General features: G+C 45.8%; 2 protein-coding genes across 2 annotated transcripts in view; both read left to right on the top strand.

Annotated features, from left to right (window-relative positions):
* CAPZA1 (capping actin protein of muscle Z-line subunit alpha 1) overlaps positions 1-1,677 on the top strand; it is a 37,894-nt gene extending 36,217 nt beyond the window's left edge. The window contains exon 10 of the mRNA XM_019659173.1: positions 17-1,677. Within this exon, the coding sequence (XP_019514718.1) occupies positions 17-157 (141 nt within the window). The 3' untranslated portion in view covers positions 158-1,677. The remainder of the gene's footprint in view (positions 1-16) is intronic.
* A 5,250-nt stretch (positions 1,678-6,927) lies between these two features.
* Positions 6,928-11,585, top strand: part of MOV10 (Mov10 RNA helicase) — a 43,032-nt gene continuing 38,374 nt past the window's right edge. Inside the window, exon 1 of the mRNA XM_019659157.1 lies at positions 6,928-7,613. Within this exon, the coding sequence (XP_019514702.1) occupies positions 6,939-7,613 (675 nt within the window). The 5' untranslated portion in view covers positions 6,928-6,938. The remainder of the gene's footprint in view (positions 7,614-11,585) is intronic.

Below are 11,585 nucleotides of genomic sequence, written 5' to 3' on the forward strand. Positions count from 1 at the left end.
TCATTATCTCTTACAGACAGCAATTAGTGAAAACTATCAGACAATGTCAGACACCACGTTCAAGGCCTTGCGCCGGCAGCTTCCAGTCACCCGGACCAAGATCGACTGGAACAAAATACTCAGCTACAAGATTGGCAAGGAGATGCAAAATGCATAAAAGCTGGATGTAGGATTCTTCAGTACGTGTAAAGAAAGGATCCAACATGTTGTCATATGATAAATAAGTGATTTATAAACAAGATTGATATTTTGCTAGGGCTTTCAAAGTTAACAGGTTTTGTAGCTTCATGGAATACTGTTGAACCTATAGCATTGTCTTGACACTTTTGTTTTCTCTGCCTTGTAATTTTCTGTTTTCACTATATCTACGTGTAAATCTTTTTTTTTTTTCCCCTTTTAAATTCTGCCTCATTTAACGATGGAGAGAGAGACCTATCCTGGAGTCATTTTACTCTTTAGAAAATTTTCCTAGCCATGAAGCCCTGTTACTGATAGAGACAGGTAATATGTTTAGTGCTTTTCTACCCGTCCTTCAGAACACTCCTGGTACTTCCGTGGTTCATACTGATCCGCCAACAGCTAAAGAGGCTACGCTCCCAACTGTAGCTGAATGAAGACACATTCATCCTTCTCCCTCGACTGCTCTGATCATTTATAGCATCGCATAACTGCAGCTTCCAAAAGTTTGAGTTGGGGGTTTTCAGGTCCTTTTCGGGAGGCAGAGGCAGTTTTCTGGAAATCCCATGATAACCTGCTTCTCTGGGGAAGTTGTTTTTAAATCCAAAGACTTGAACCACATTCCCTGCACATGAACGTGTCTGCTTTTCCCTTCTCTCGTTGTCTCCTTTCCCATCTAGTACCATTATAGTTACAGACATCTGCATTTTTAGCAGAGTTTTCCCCATTTCTTATTAGTTCTGTTTTGTTTTGTTTTTTTGGGGTTTTTTTAGTATTCAGAACTGCTGACGTGTGAGGGATGTAGTGGATGATGAAACTTGAAAAAGGCAGATGTTGAAGAAACAATAGGTATATTCTGCTTTAATACTTAGTGGCAGGATTGTACTATAAGCAAATGAGTCAAACAACAATGTGAATCACAAACAAAACCTAAAAATGAACCAAACTGAAAAGGATAGTTCCCAGGCAGTATCTTTCTATTGTAACCTGTTATTTAAGGGAATACTCGTGATTTGTGCTAACTAGGATGTACAACTTGTTCCAAATTACTTTTCCTCAGTCCTGCCTGCCAAGAACTCAAATGTAACTGTGATACACAGCAACCCTTCCCAGGTATATTGGCAGGTGTGTGTGTGATCTCCGAATATACAGGTGACAGAGAGAGGCTGTGACAACTGAAATGGTGGATTCATTTACATTGTTTACACTTCTATGACCAGGCCTTAAAGGGAAGGTCAGTTTTTTAAAAACCAAGTAGCGTCTTCGTACCTGTCTCCATCTACATGTCCAACAAGAAGGGTGTTTATGCTTCAGCTTTGTTTCCGCTCAGTAACATAGTCAAGTAAGAGTTTGTTTCCAAGTGACCCGTTGAGCTGTGTAAGCATTTTTGTTTTATTTCAAATAAAATATATTTGTATTTGTCATTCCTACTATCCATCCACACCGCACTAGCCTCTGTATCAGGTAGTCCAGTAGAAATATACCTGTTTTGTTCTTAAATTGTCTGAGTCTCCTTTTTGATCCACCTCTTCAGCCTTTGTGCTCGAGATAAGATGTGGGACTATATTTGATCTTTTTTTGTTTTTAAAGATTTTATTGGGGAATTTGGGGAGGGGAACAGACAAGTTGCTGTCTTTTTGTTCTTCAGTCTAATTGTATGTATTTGATCTTATTTGATGAGAATGTTCAGGGTTTCTGAAATTAGGTCCTACCTTCAACTATTCCAGATAGAGTGAATATACAAAGACTTGCGAAAGAACAGGCATTTGTTTTTTGTTTGTTTTCAATTAGACCACTGTCTCTATGGCTCATACTTCTCTTCACTCAGTCTACTGGTGTGGTGGTTCAGAGGTGTTTGGGGTTTTCCGTTTCTGTCAGAAAGAAAAATAGTTGTCTGTTCTACCTACCACTCAGAAATCAAGGCCCACTATGGTTATAGCCACTAAGCAGGAAATAGAAATGGTAAAATCCCCGAACCTCTAACTTGGGTAATATCTCACACTGACTTAATTCTAAGTGCTATGTTCCTTCCATGCAAGTCTGACTGAGCTACAGACATACGGGAAAGGCTTTTATCCTGGCTCCCTTCAGAGCCAGGGGAGTTTCAGGGCTTCACCACTCCCCCCACCTCCCCCCCCAACACACACACACACACACACACACACACACACACACGGCCAGTTCAGATTCCCACCTTTTGGAGGGACAGGTAACTACTACATTCTGTACTAGCAATACAAACGGATTCTAATAAAGGCGTTTGCCTCTGACTCCTTCAGTCACTCAGCCTGCACCCAGGCTACCCCATAGATTTCCTTAGCCCCTACAGACTTGTAAAAACTCAGCGTCTTGGCCATCGAAAGCCCTTGGCTATTTGTATTAGGAGGAAGTAAACCCTCCTTGCCAAGTCCAACAGAGATCTAGGTTCCTTAACCTTCAGCAGAATACATGCTTGAACTGTGACTGTTTTATCCTGTTGTGTCCTAGGGCAAAGTTTTCCAGCCAGAAAGTTTTCTGTGAGGCGTCACTCCTATATTTGGGTTTGGAATTACACTGCTGAAGACTATTTATTTCATTTGAGCTTGGGTGATTGTGCTTCTGTTAGTTACCTACAATAGTTCCAGTACCTGTTCTCTGTTTTATAATTTAGAACTTGGATGCTGGATTCATCTGGGTTCATGAGATGCTTGGCAAATCTTGGCACATTCTCTCCCAACTCCCCCCAAAATGATACATATCCAAATGCCAATTTATGACAAGTATAATTTTCTATGGAACTACCAAGCTACCTGCTACATGGAAAATCAAAGGAAGGAAGAGTGATAGAACCAAACTGATGGTCCATTAAGATAAGTTGAGGGCCAGCCAAGTGGTTCAGTTGGTTAAGAGTTAGCTTAAGAGCATGAGCTCTGAGCAACAGGGTCGCCGGTTCAATTCCCACACGAGCCAGTGATGCTGCACCTGAGCTGAGCTGCCAACAGGTGGCAGGATGGCTCAGCTGGTGAGAGCACATGCTCCTGACAATAAGATTACTGGTTGACTCCTGCATGGGATGGTGGCCTATGTCCACCTGCAACAGATTGAACACAGCACGGCTCGTTGAGCTGAGCAGCTTCGAGCTGCCATCGGACGGCCAGATAATGACTGGACTTGGAGCTGAGCTAGCTGCATGCTCCACAACTAAGATTGAAGGACAACAACTTGGCTGTTGCCCTTCTTCAATAAAATCTTTAAAACAAACGAAAAAAAGATGAGTTAACTAAAATTGTTTGAACAGATGGGAGAGCTAAAGACACGGTAGATCTAAGCACTCTGAGGGTAGAAATCAACCTCACAGCTCTTCAAATACAATGTATCAAAAAGTATTCTGTTAGGGCCGGCCAAGTGGCTCGGTTAAGAGCTCGCTCAAGAGTTTGAGCTCTGAGCAACAGCGGTTCGAGTCCCGGCCCAAGCTGAGCTGCCAACAGGTGGCAGGATGGCTCAGCTAAAAAAAAAAAAGCTGTGTATAGGAGAATGTAGTTGAATCTCATTATTCACAGTAGTTATTTCTATAATGTTGCCAGCAAACAGCAAATACTGAAACACTGCTCCTACGAGAAATACAGGGGTAGATTCCTGCAGGTTTCTGGTCACATTTTTGTCACCTGATCAATACATTATCTTGTTTTATATGTGTTTCTAAACCACCTTTAATATACATTGTTTATTCATTAACATTGAAGTAACTCATGGCCAGCAGCACTGTAATTTATGCTGGAATGAAGTTTATCTAAAGGCACTCTCTCTGTAAGTCACTTAGAAACACCAGACAGCACTAAAGCACTACGTAGGCTTGGAGGGCAATCTTAAGCAACGAAAGCCACAAAAAGTACAAAACTGCAAAAACTGACCACGAACTAGACTACAAAAAGGACATTTTCGTCTATAATGTGAGACGAAACAAGAAGGCAGAACATCACCTTGTTTCTCTTCAGCTGGGAACAGGCCCACTGGGCATCTCAAAAATTTTTTTTGCAGCTCTGGACGTGCCCGTGAATGACTGCAAGAGTACCACAAGTATTAATTTTGAGGTTACAAAGAAGTTTTAGTGAGCAGGTGAATGTGTAAGTACAGAACTTACAAATAATGAGGATCGTCTTGTACCTCCCACAGCCTCTCCTCTGGCCTATGGTAGACGGACTAATTTCAGCATTTTAGTTTAAGGGCCATTTCTAGTCACCTTAGGGAGTACAGTCTAGTTGGAGTAACAGAGAACATTCAAATGCTGAATTGTGGAACCCAAGTTACTACGGAGCAAGGAGATTTAAGAAAATACAGAGCTTTTAATCTTCAAAGCAGTTACCTTAGGAGGCTATAGGTTTATTCCAGTTAACATCATTGGCTAGAATTAACTTGCAGATTGCCTTCGGTGCTATTTGGACCCATACTAAAATCAACCTTATTACTTCAAAGTTAGATTCTTGTAAGTGCAAATGGATTTGAGGAAGGCTCCCAGGAAGTGAGACCCGAGCTGGATGTGAAAGGAGGAAAAGAAGACCATTCTAGACTTCTAGCCAGCATATTTGGAAATTGTGGGGAGCCGACTGTGAGCAGTCAGGGACCACAAGGCTGCAAGCTGGCAGGCTGGCAAGCCTTCGTGCCTGGGTGAGCAGCTCGGGGAACGTTTCACCCCCACTGTACCGCTGGAGAGCAAAGAGCAGCTGAAGCCACAGGCTGAAAGCAACTAAAACTGCAGACTGCATAATGGGATGTGATCCTGCAAACAGTTGAACTTGCTAATCATAACCTTTGCTAAGGGGAAATTGTTTCCCAATACCCCCCTTTACAAAGAAGGAACTGCTCCCTGAAAAGAGGGACTTGCTCCCTCTGTATAAGCTTGGTGTAGAAAATAAACTGGGCCACTGCTCCACCATCAGCAGACGGTGGACCTCCGGATCCCAGCTTTTGTCTCTGGGTCTTTTTTATCTCCCACCCAATCCATTCAGGCAACTCCAGCTGTCCAGTGGGTCTTGTCAGAAGATAACAGTTAACTCCATGTGAAGTGTTATTTTTTTTCCCAGGTGAAACTGGTTTGGAGAGGTTTCATTGTAATGAAAATCACATAATATCACATTTTTTTCAGTTTTTACTATACTATAGCTGTATATGTTTTGAGAACATCCAGGAGATAGGCCTTGCCAGACAGAGGGAGATTACGTATTTGAGAATAATGGGGACTTAAGATTTGCGGATCAGAATGGAACCAGACATTCAGTTTGGGTACTGTGGGTGGTAGGTTTTTTGAAATGCCAAGTAACAAAACAATTTCGAGAAGTTCACTCTCCTTACTATTCTCAGGCCTCACCAGGTAATTAGGGGAGAAAAAGGGTCAAGTCTTTGGCTGCTTTCCTAGTTTATTCCTCTCTATTGCATAATTAATTTTTAAGAGATAACATGTTTTCCTCTGCTGTTTTCTCCATGCCTGTAGCTTTGGTTCCCACTGACTGCATTTCCTGTTGCTGAAGCTTGTTGTTCCTGGCTTTAGCTGGTTGTTGGCCTTGGAAAAGGTAGAGGATAGCCCAGCTGGAGCATGACCTGGGGTCTGCACGTTCCTAACACTAGGTTAGATTGACTGTGTTACCTCCTCCAGGGAATTACTTTGAACAACACTTACCTTTGATATATTTGGAACCCTAGTAGATTTGTTGAAAAACTTCTTTGCGTAACTTTTACTATCTTTGCCCTATTCTAGAGTGTGTTTTTGTTATGCCAGAGGAGAAATAGATGCAGAGGCTTTATGTTTGTTGTGGTAGCCCCACCCCTTTTAGTTGGTCTTGATAGTCTTTTCTGAAACCTGTAGGGTCTTTAACTTCCTGGTACTGATGCTGTAGCTATTAACCATTTATTGCCTAACATAACAGTGTCTTGCTCTCCACAAACTAATATTTTGATGACTGAGGCAACCCTTACTTATACACTAGTAACGAAGAGCAATACAGACTGGAGTGCAATTAAGTGCCCCAATCTATGGCTTAGGGGTAGGGATCACCAGCCTTTCCACATAACGACGCCTGTGCAGCAAAGTAATGACTGTTCCTCCCGGCGGAGCCCCTTGCCCCTCCCACACGTAGACACCTTTATCTCAGAGACACTTGGTTCTCTCCCTCAAACTTCGGTTTTTATGCCTTCCTCTCTAAGTCTGAAAGCCCAAGAAGGGAAAATGGGGGAGGGGGGCGTGCCGCTCGCTTCCGTACTGGTTTATGTCCCTGGCAGTGTGGGGGAGGTGCAGGATGAGCTGCCTCAGTCTAGCTGCAGCCGACCGAGGTCCCAGTCCCTGCCCTTTGCTCTCCTGCGTTTTACTAAATCCCGAGGCTCTCGGGGGATGAGCGTGGGAGTAGCCCTTAGCTCAGGCTGGGAAGTCCTCCTGGACTGTTGGGGGGCGGGGGGTGGCAGGCGGTAGCTACGTTCAGAGTCTGGTTGGGAGCCAGGGGAGGGAGCTAGGGGTAAGGGGAGGACCCTGAGGGAGGGGTCAGACTCCTTAGGAAAGAGTTAATGGGAGAGGGGGAGGGGACAGGACGGAGACCGAAGGGAAGGCTCAGGTAGGAAAAGAACGGAGGAGGGAAGCCTGTTGGGGAGAAGGGGCCCTGCAGGATCAGGGATCTGAGTTAGGGGGTTCCCCCCGCTGCTGCACCCTCATCCTAGGGCCGTCAACTTCAGCCGCGGCGGCGACTTTCAGTTTCATTTCCCCGTACCCTTCTGCCTGGGCCGCAGCCGCCGCCGCGATGCCCAGCAAGTTCAGCTGCCGGCAGCTCCGGGAGACGGGCCAATGCTTCGAGAGTTTCCTGGAGGTTCGGGGGCTGGACATGGAGACAGATCGCGAGCAGCTGCGTACCATTTATAACCGAGACTTCAAGACCAGGTACGGGCCGGCCCACTCCCCGGCTCAGAATCGCGGGCCCAGTTCTCCGCCACGACCCCCACGGCCGGGCCACCCTTCCCGCCCGGGGAGCGGAGGGACACAGCTCCCGCAGTGGCTCTGGCGGGTCCCGGGGCGGCGCAGACCTCCCTCCCGCGCGGTGCCCACGCCCCGCCCGCGCCGCCCGGGGCCCGCCCGCTTTGCCCCCGCCGGGCCCCTGCGCCGAGTCCCCGCGGAAAGCCTGCCGCGCAGCCGCTCCCTCGGCGCCCTGGGCCTGGGTCGGGGTCCTGCGGCCACCCGCCGCTCGAGGGGCGCTGAGGGGACAGCGCTGGGCGTGGGGGAGGGGAGCGTCGAGTGGGGGCCTGAGGCGTCGCGCGAGCGCGGGAAGGAGCTTCCTGCCGGTGGCGGCGAGTCCAGGCGCGGGGTGCTCGGGTACCCCCGCCCCCTTGTTGAGGGGCTGCTTCTTCGGGGATCCACTATCCCAGAAGAGACCCAGTGTAGGAGGGAGACTCTCAGGGAACACGAAAAGGGCACCAACTGTGTATGTACCAAACCTCCATTAGCACCTGTGGCTTCTCCTTGGAGACCCAGGGCCAGGGCCAACCCCCTGGGACCCCTTCCACCCTATGGTGGAAGGCTGTTTGACCCCCATTCCTGGTGCCATGCAAGTGAAAGTCAGAGAGACTTCTCTATGTCAAACTATAGAATTGTGCTTCAAAAACATATCTATCAACTGGCTGCAGCCTTGGGCTGAAAACCTAGAAACAATTTAACAGGGATAAATGTAAAGACTTACACAAATAAATACCGGGTTAGGCTTAATAACAGACCTTCTGGAAAAGACCAAAAGGCCAGCATGGCTGCTAAGAGCGAAAGAAGTGTTAACAGAAGCGCGTGTGCTGGGTGGGTGGGATGGGTAGTGACCCTCCATATTAACCAGATCAAATCTGGAATCTTGTTTTCAATAATGAGTGTCACATTTTAAGAGGGGGACGTTCACAGGCTTGAGCAACATCTGAAGAATGGGCAAAGATGAGAACTGTTTATGCTCCCACGCAGTGCTAGGCACTATGGGGAATATAAAGATGGAAAATACACAATCCCAGGGGAGCTTTAGACGCTATGGTTGTGCATATAGTATACAAGGGAATTCAGCAGAGAAAGTGGCCTTGATCTTGGCCTTGAAGGCTCCATAGAGATTTACTATTTGGAGGAGGATAGGCTTCTATGTTGATTCTGAGTTTGTTGTGAGACCTAGGCAAAAAAAAAAAAAAAAGAAATGTTTGCCTTGAAAGGAGAAAAAACTGGAGAGGACGAATATTTTTAAAGACTGTCATGGTGGAGAGGATTAGACTTCCGTGTCATTCTGTAAGGCAGAATTATGTTCACTCAACATGCACCCCTCACACTCTCTACTTCTCAAGTGGAGATTTTTGTTCTAATTAGAGTTTTCTTAGGCATCCTTTAAACCCAGGCTGTGACCAACTGATGGTACTTCTTTGCTTTTTCCTGTGGGCTCTCAGATCTCATTCTTCACACCTTGGTTGTAGCTGGATTTCCCTCTACCTGTGTTAGGTCTAGTACGGGACTGTTTTCCCCTACCAGACAGACTTTTTCATCCCATTTGCACCTTATCTCAGTCACCATCATTGAGCCTTGTATGTAGTAGATGCTCATTAAATGTTTGCAGAATCTAATTGAATTCGTAGATAAGAGTTGATTTACAAGACAATAGGCTGCCTTGGAGGAGTAGGAAGTCCCCCACTGTCAGGAATTCTACCGAGATTCCTACCCTGGGAGGGATCGTTCCTTTCCAACCAGGCAGGCTATTTTATGATGCTAACAATTGCTCTGCTCCCGTCTCATTGCTCTTGCCTTTTCCCATCTCACTATTTTCATATAGCAAACCTGTTTAAGGAGGCTCTACCCTGCCAGCGCCTTGGTGCCTGCCTGCCTCTAAAGAGTGTAGTGTAGTAAGGAATGGCAGATGTATAGACAAACCTGTGATATAGTACCGCAGGTGCTAGTCTAGTGTTTTGATAGCTGGAGTTCAAAGCCTGGTTCTGCCCTTGACCAGTTGCATTTGCTTTTGAACAACTATTTGTTGAATAACAAAAATTCAATAGAGTACATTATAAGACATAATTGGCTTTATTGAACGATTTCTGAATCGAACGATTTCTGAATCGGGCAGCTCCTATCTAGTACACAGAGAGGCGCTTGGAGAAGTTGTACAAAATGGAAGGTTTCTATAGTCAGGGCCTGGGCTAGACGAGGAAGTGATTAGCAAAAGAAAAGAGGATGTTTCAGGCTTGGGCACTTCTTGGGGGCGGGGAGGGCGGCAGAGGTCTTATCTGGCATATTACCTCACCAGTGTTGATCAGGAAATTCCAGACCCATTGGTTTGAGGTCACATTCTTGGTAGAGTCTGAAACTGCAATCAAGTCTTGGTTTGTTGTCCTGGGGGCAAGCTACTCTACCTTGAGCCTGGTGTTTTTTCTTCTTAACATATCTCAATTTTCCTAACTGTAGTGTGTAAAATAATAATATAATATAACCTCTCAAAGTTCTGTGAGGGCAAAATGAGCATGGTGGGTAAGGCGTTTATCCTGTGTAGCATATTGCACAGGCTTTGGGAGTGTGGTGGCTATCATTTGAGTCCAGTGATGGTTGGGAGTCCCTTGTATGGAGTAAGGTCTGGTGTCATGAACAGCTTCTGAGAGATGATGCTTCTTGTCTTGGGCAGGAGATGCGTTCTTTCATTAGCAAATATTGGCCGGATGCCTCCCGTGAGCAAAGTACCACAACTGTGTGAGTCATAGTCGATACACAGAAGGAACCTAACTGTCTAGGAAAGGAGGCAGCAATTAAACATAATTATTTCATTACTGTTGTGATAAGTGCTTGTAAGAAAACGTCCAGTGTGCTTTGAGAATGTGTAACTTACTGGCCTGACCTAATCTAGGAGTTTGAGGTTTCTGGGAGAGTGATGTTTGAACAGAATCGTGACAGGTAAATGGGAGTTAGCAGATGTAAGGGGCAGGGCGGGAGCATTCCAGACAGAGGGAGTAGCACCTTCAAAGACTTGGGGTGAACTTAGGAGAACTGGGTGGCATGGGGCCAGAGCAAGGCAAGGGCTGGATGATGGAGGACCTTGTGGGTCGTGGAGAGGTGTTGTGGAGGTTTTTGTTCTCTTTTTGAAATCTCAACAGAAATAGGAAAGCACAGAAAGTTTCAGAGTAGGAAACTAACAGATTCAGGGCTTCAGAAAAGAAAGCTCACTCAGGCTTCCGCTGTGGAGAATGGCTTGGTGGTTTGACCTCTGTTCACAGTAAAAAATGCATTTTACTTCAGGGCGTGTCCTGAAGACATGTGTCCTTGAAACAGCCTCACTCTCTGCCCTCTGATATTTTTTTATTCCATCGTATTTCACTTTTATAAAGATCCTAGTCTTGACCCACTTAATGTGAGTTGCAACCCAGAGTTTGTAAAACACAGCATTAGATGTCCCTTTAAGATAACTTCCAAATATGATACTATGTTCTGAACTGGGTCTAAAAAGATTACTCATCATTCACCCAACAAGCAACAGGGGCCAAGGGCAGGACATTTCAGACCTAGAATGTCCACAGTGGCAGCAAAGTCTGGAGGGGAGTCCAGTGGTACAGGTAGCTGGGAATGGCTGAGGTACCGACCATTAAGAGTGGTTTGACCAGAGGCTTCAGGTGGAGTGCAGACCTGTGCCTCAATTTCTTTTCTAAAATGGACTGGTAATAGTTGCTTATCTTAAAGGGTTGTTGTGAGGATTAAATGAGATAATATGGTAGGTACTTAGAACCTCACACAAGAAGTGCTCAATAAATATTTTCTATTGTTGTTGAAAATGTTACTGTGTTTGCATTTTTGTTGTAAATGGAGGGCCCAAGTGTGTCATATTGAAGGGTTAGACTTAATCCTGTAGACTGTGGGGTCATACACTGGGACACCTGATCTGATTTGTGTTTCATGATAATTCCTACCGGTTTAGGAGATGGACCAGGAGAGAGGGGTGTGAAGGAAAAAGTGATACGATCATGCAGTTCACAGACGAAATATAAATAACTAATCAACAGAAGGAAGGATCCTGGACTATATGGTGATCAGGGAAATTTAAACGAGATGCCATTTTTTGCTTATTAGGTTGTCAAAAATCTTTTTTTTATGATTTTTTTTAATTGGGGGGATGGGAACAGTGCTGGGGAATTGGGGGGAAGGGGAACAGACAAGTTGCTGTCATTTTGTTCTTCAGTCTAGTTGTGGAGGATGTTGCTTCACTGGCCCAAGTTGGCACCATAATTGCACTCTTCCTGGCCGAGGCAGATCAGTCGCCGGCTTCTGGATGGCCGCTCACTGCGGCTGCTGGCCGCTAACGCTGGCTGCTGGCTACATACGGTAGCCCACAGCAACTCACTGCCACAAGGGCTGCAGCCGGCGACTCAGGGTAGCCCAGCTCCAGGTTGAGCTGTTGTTCAGC

This window comes from Hipposideros armiger, unplaced genomic scaffold, assembly GCF_001890085.2.
Source record: "Hipposideros armiger isolate ML-2016 unplaced genomic scaffold, ASM189008v1 scaffold_297, whole genome shotgun sequence".
NCBI lineage: Eukaryota > Metazoa > Chordata > Mammalia > Chiroptera > Hipposideridae > Hipposideros > Hipposideros armiger.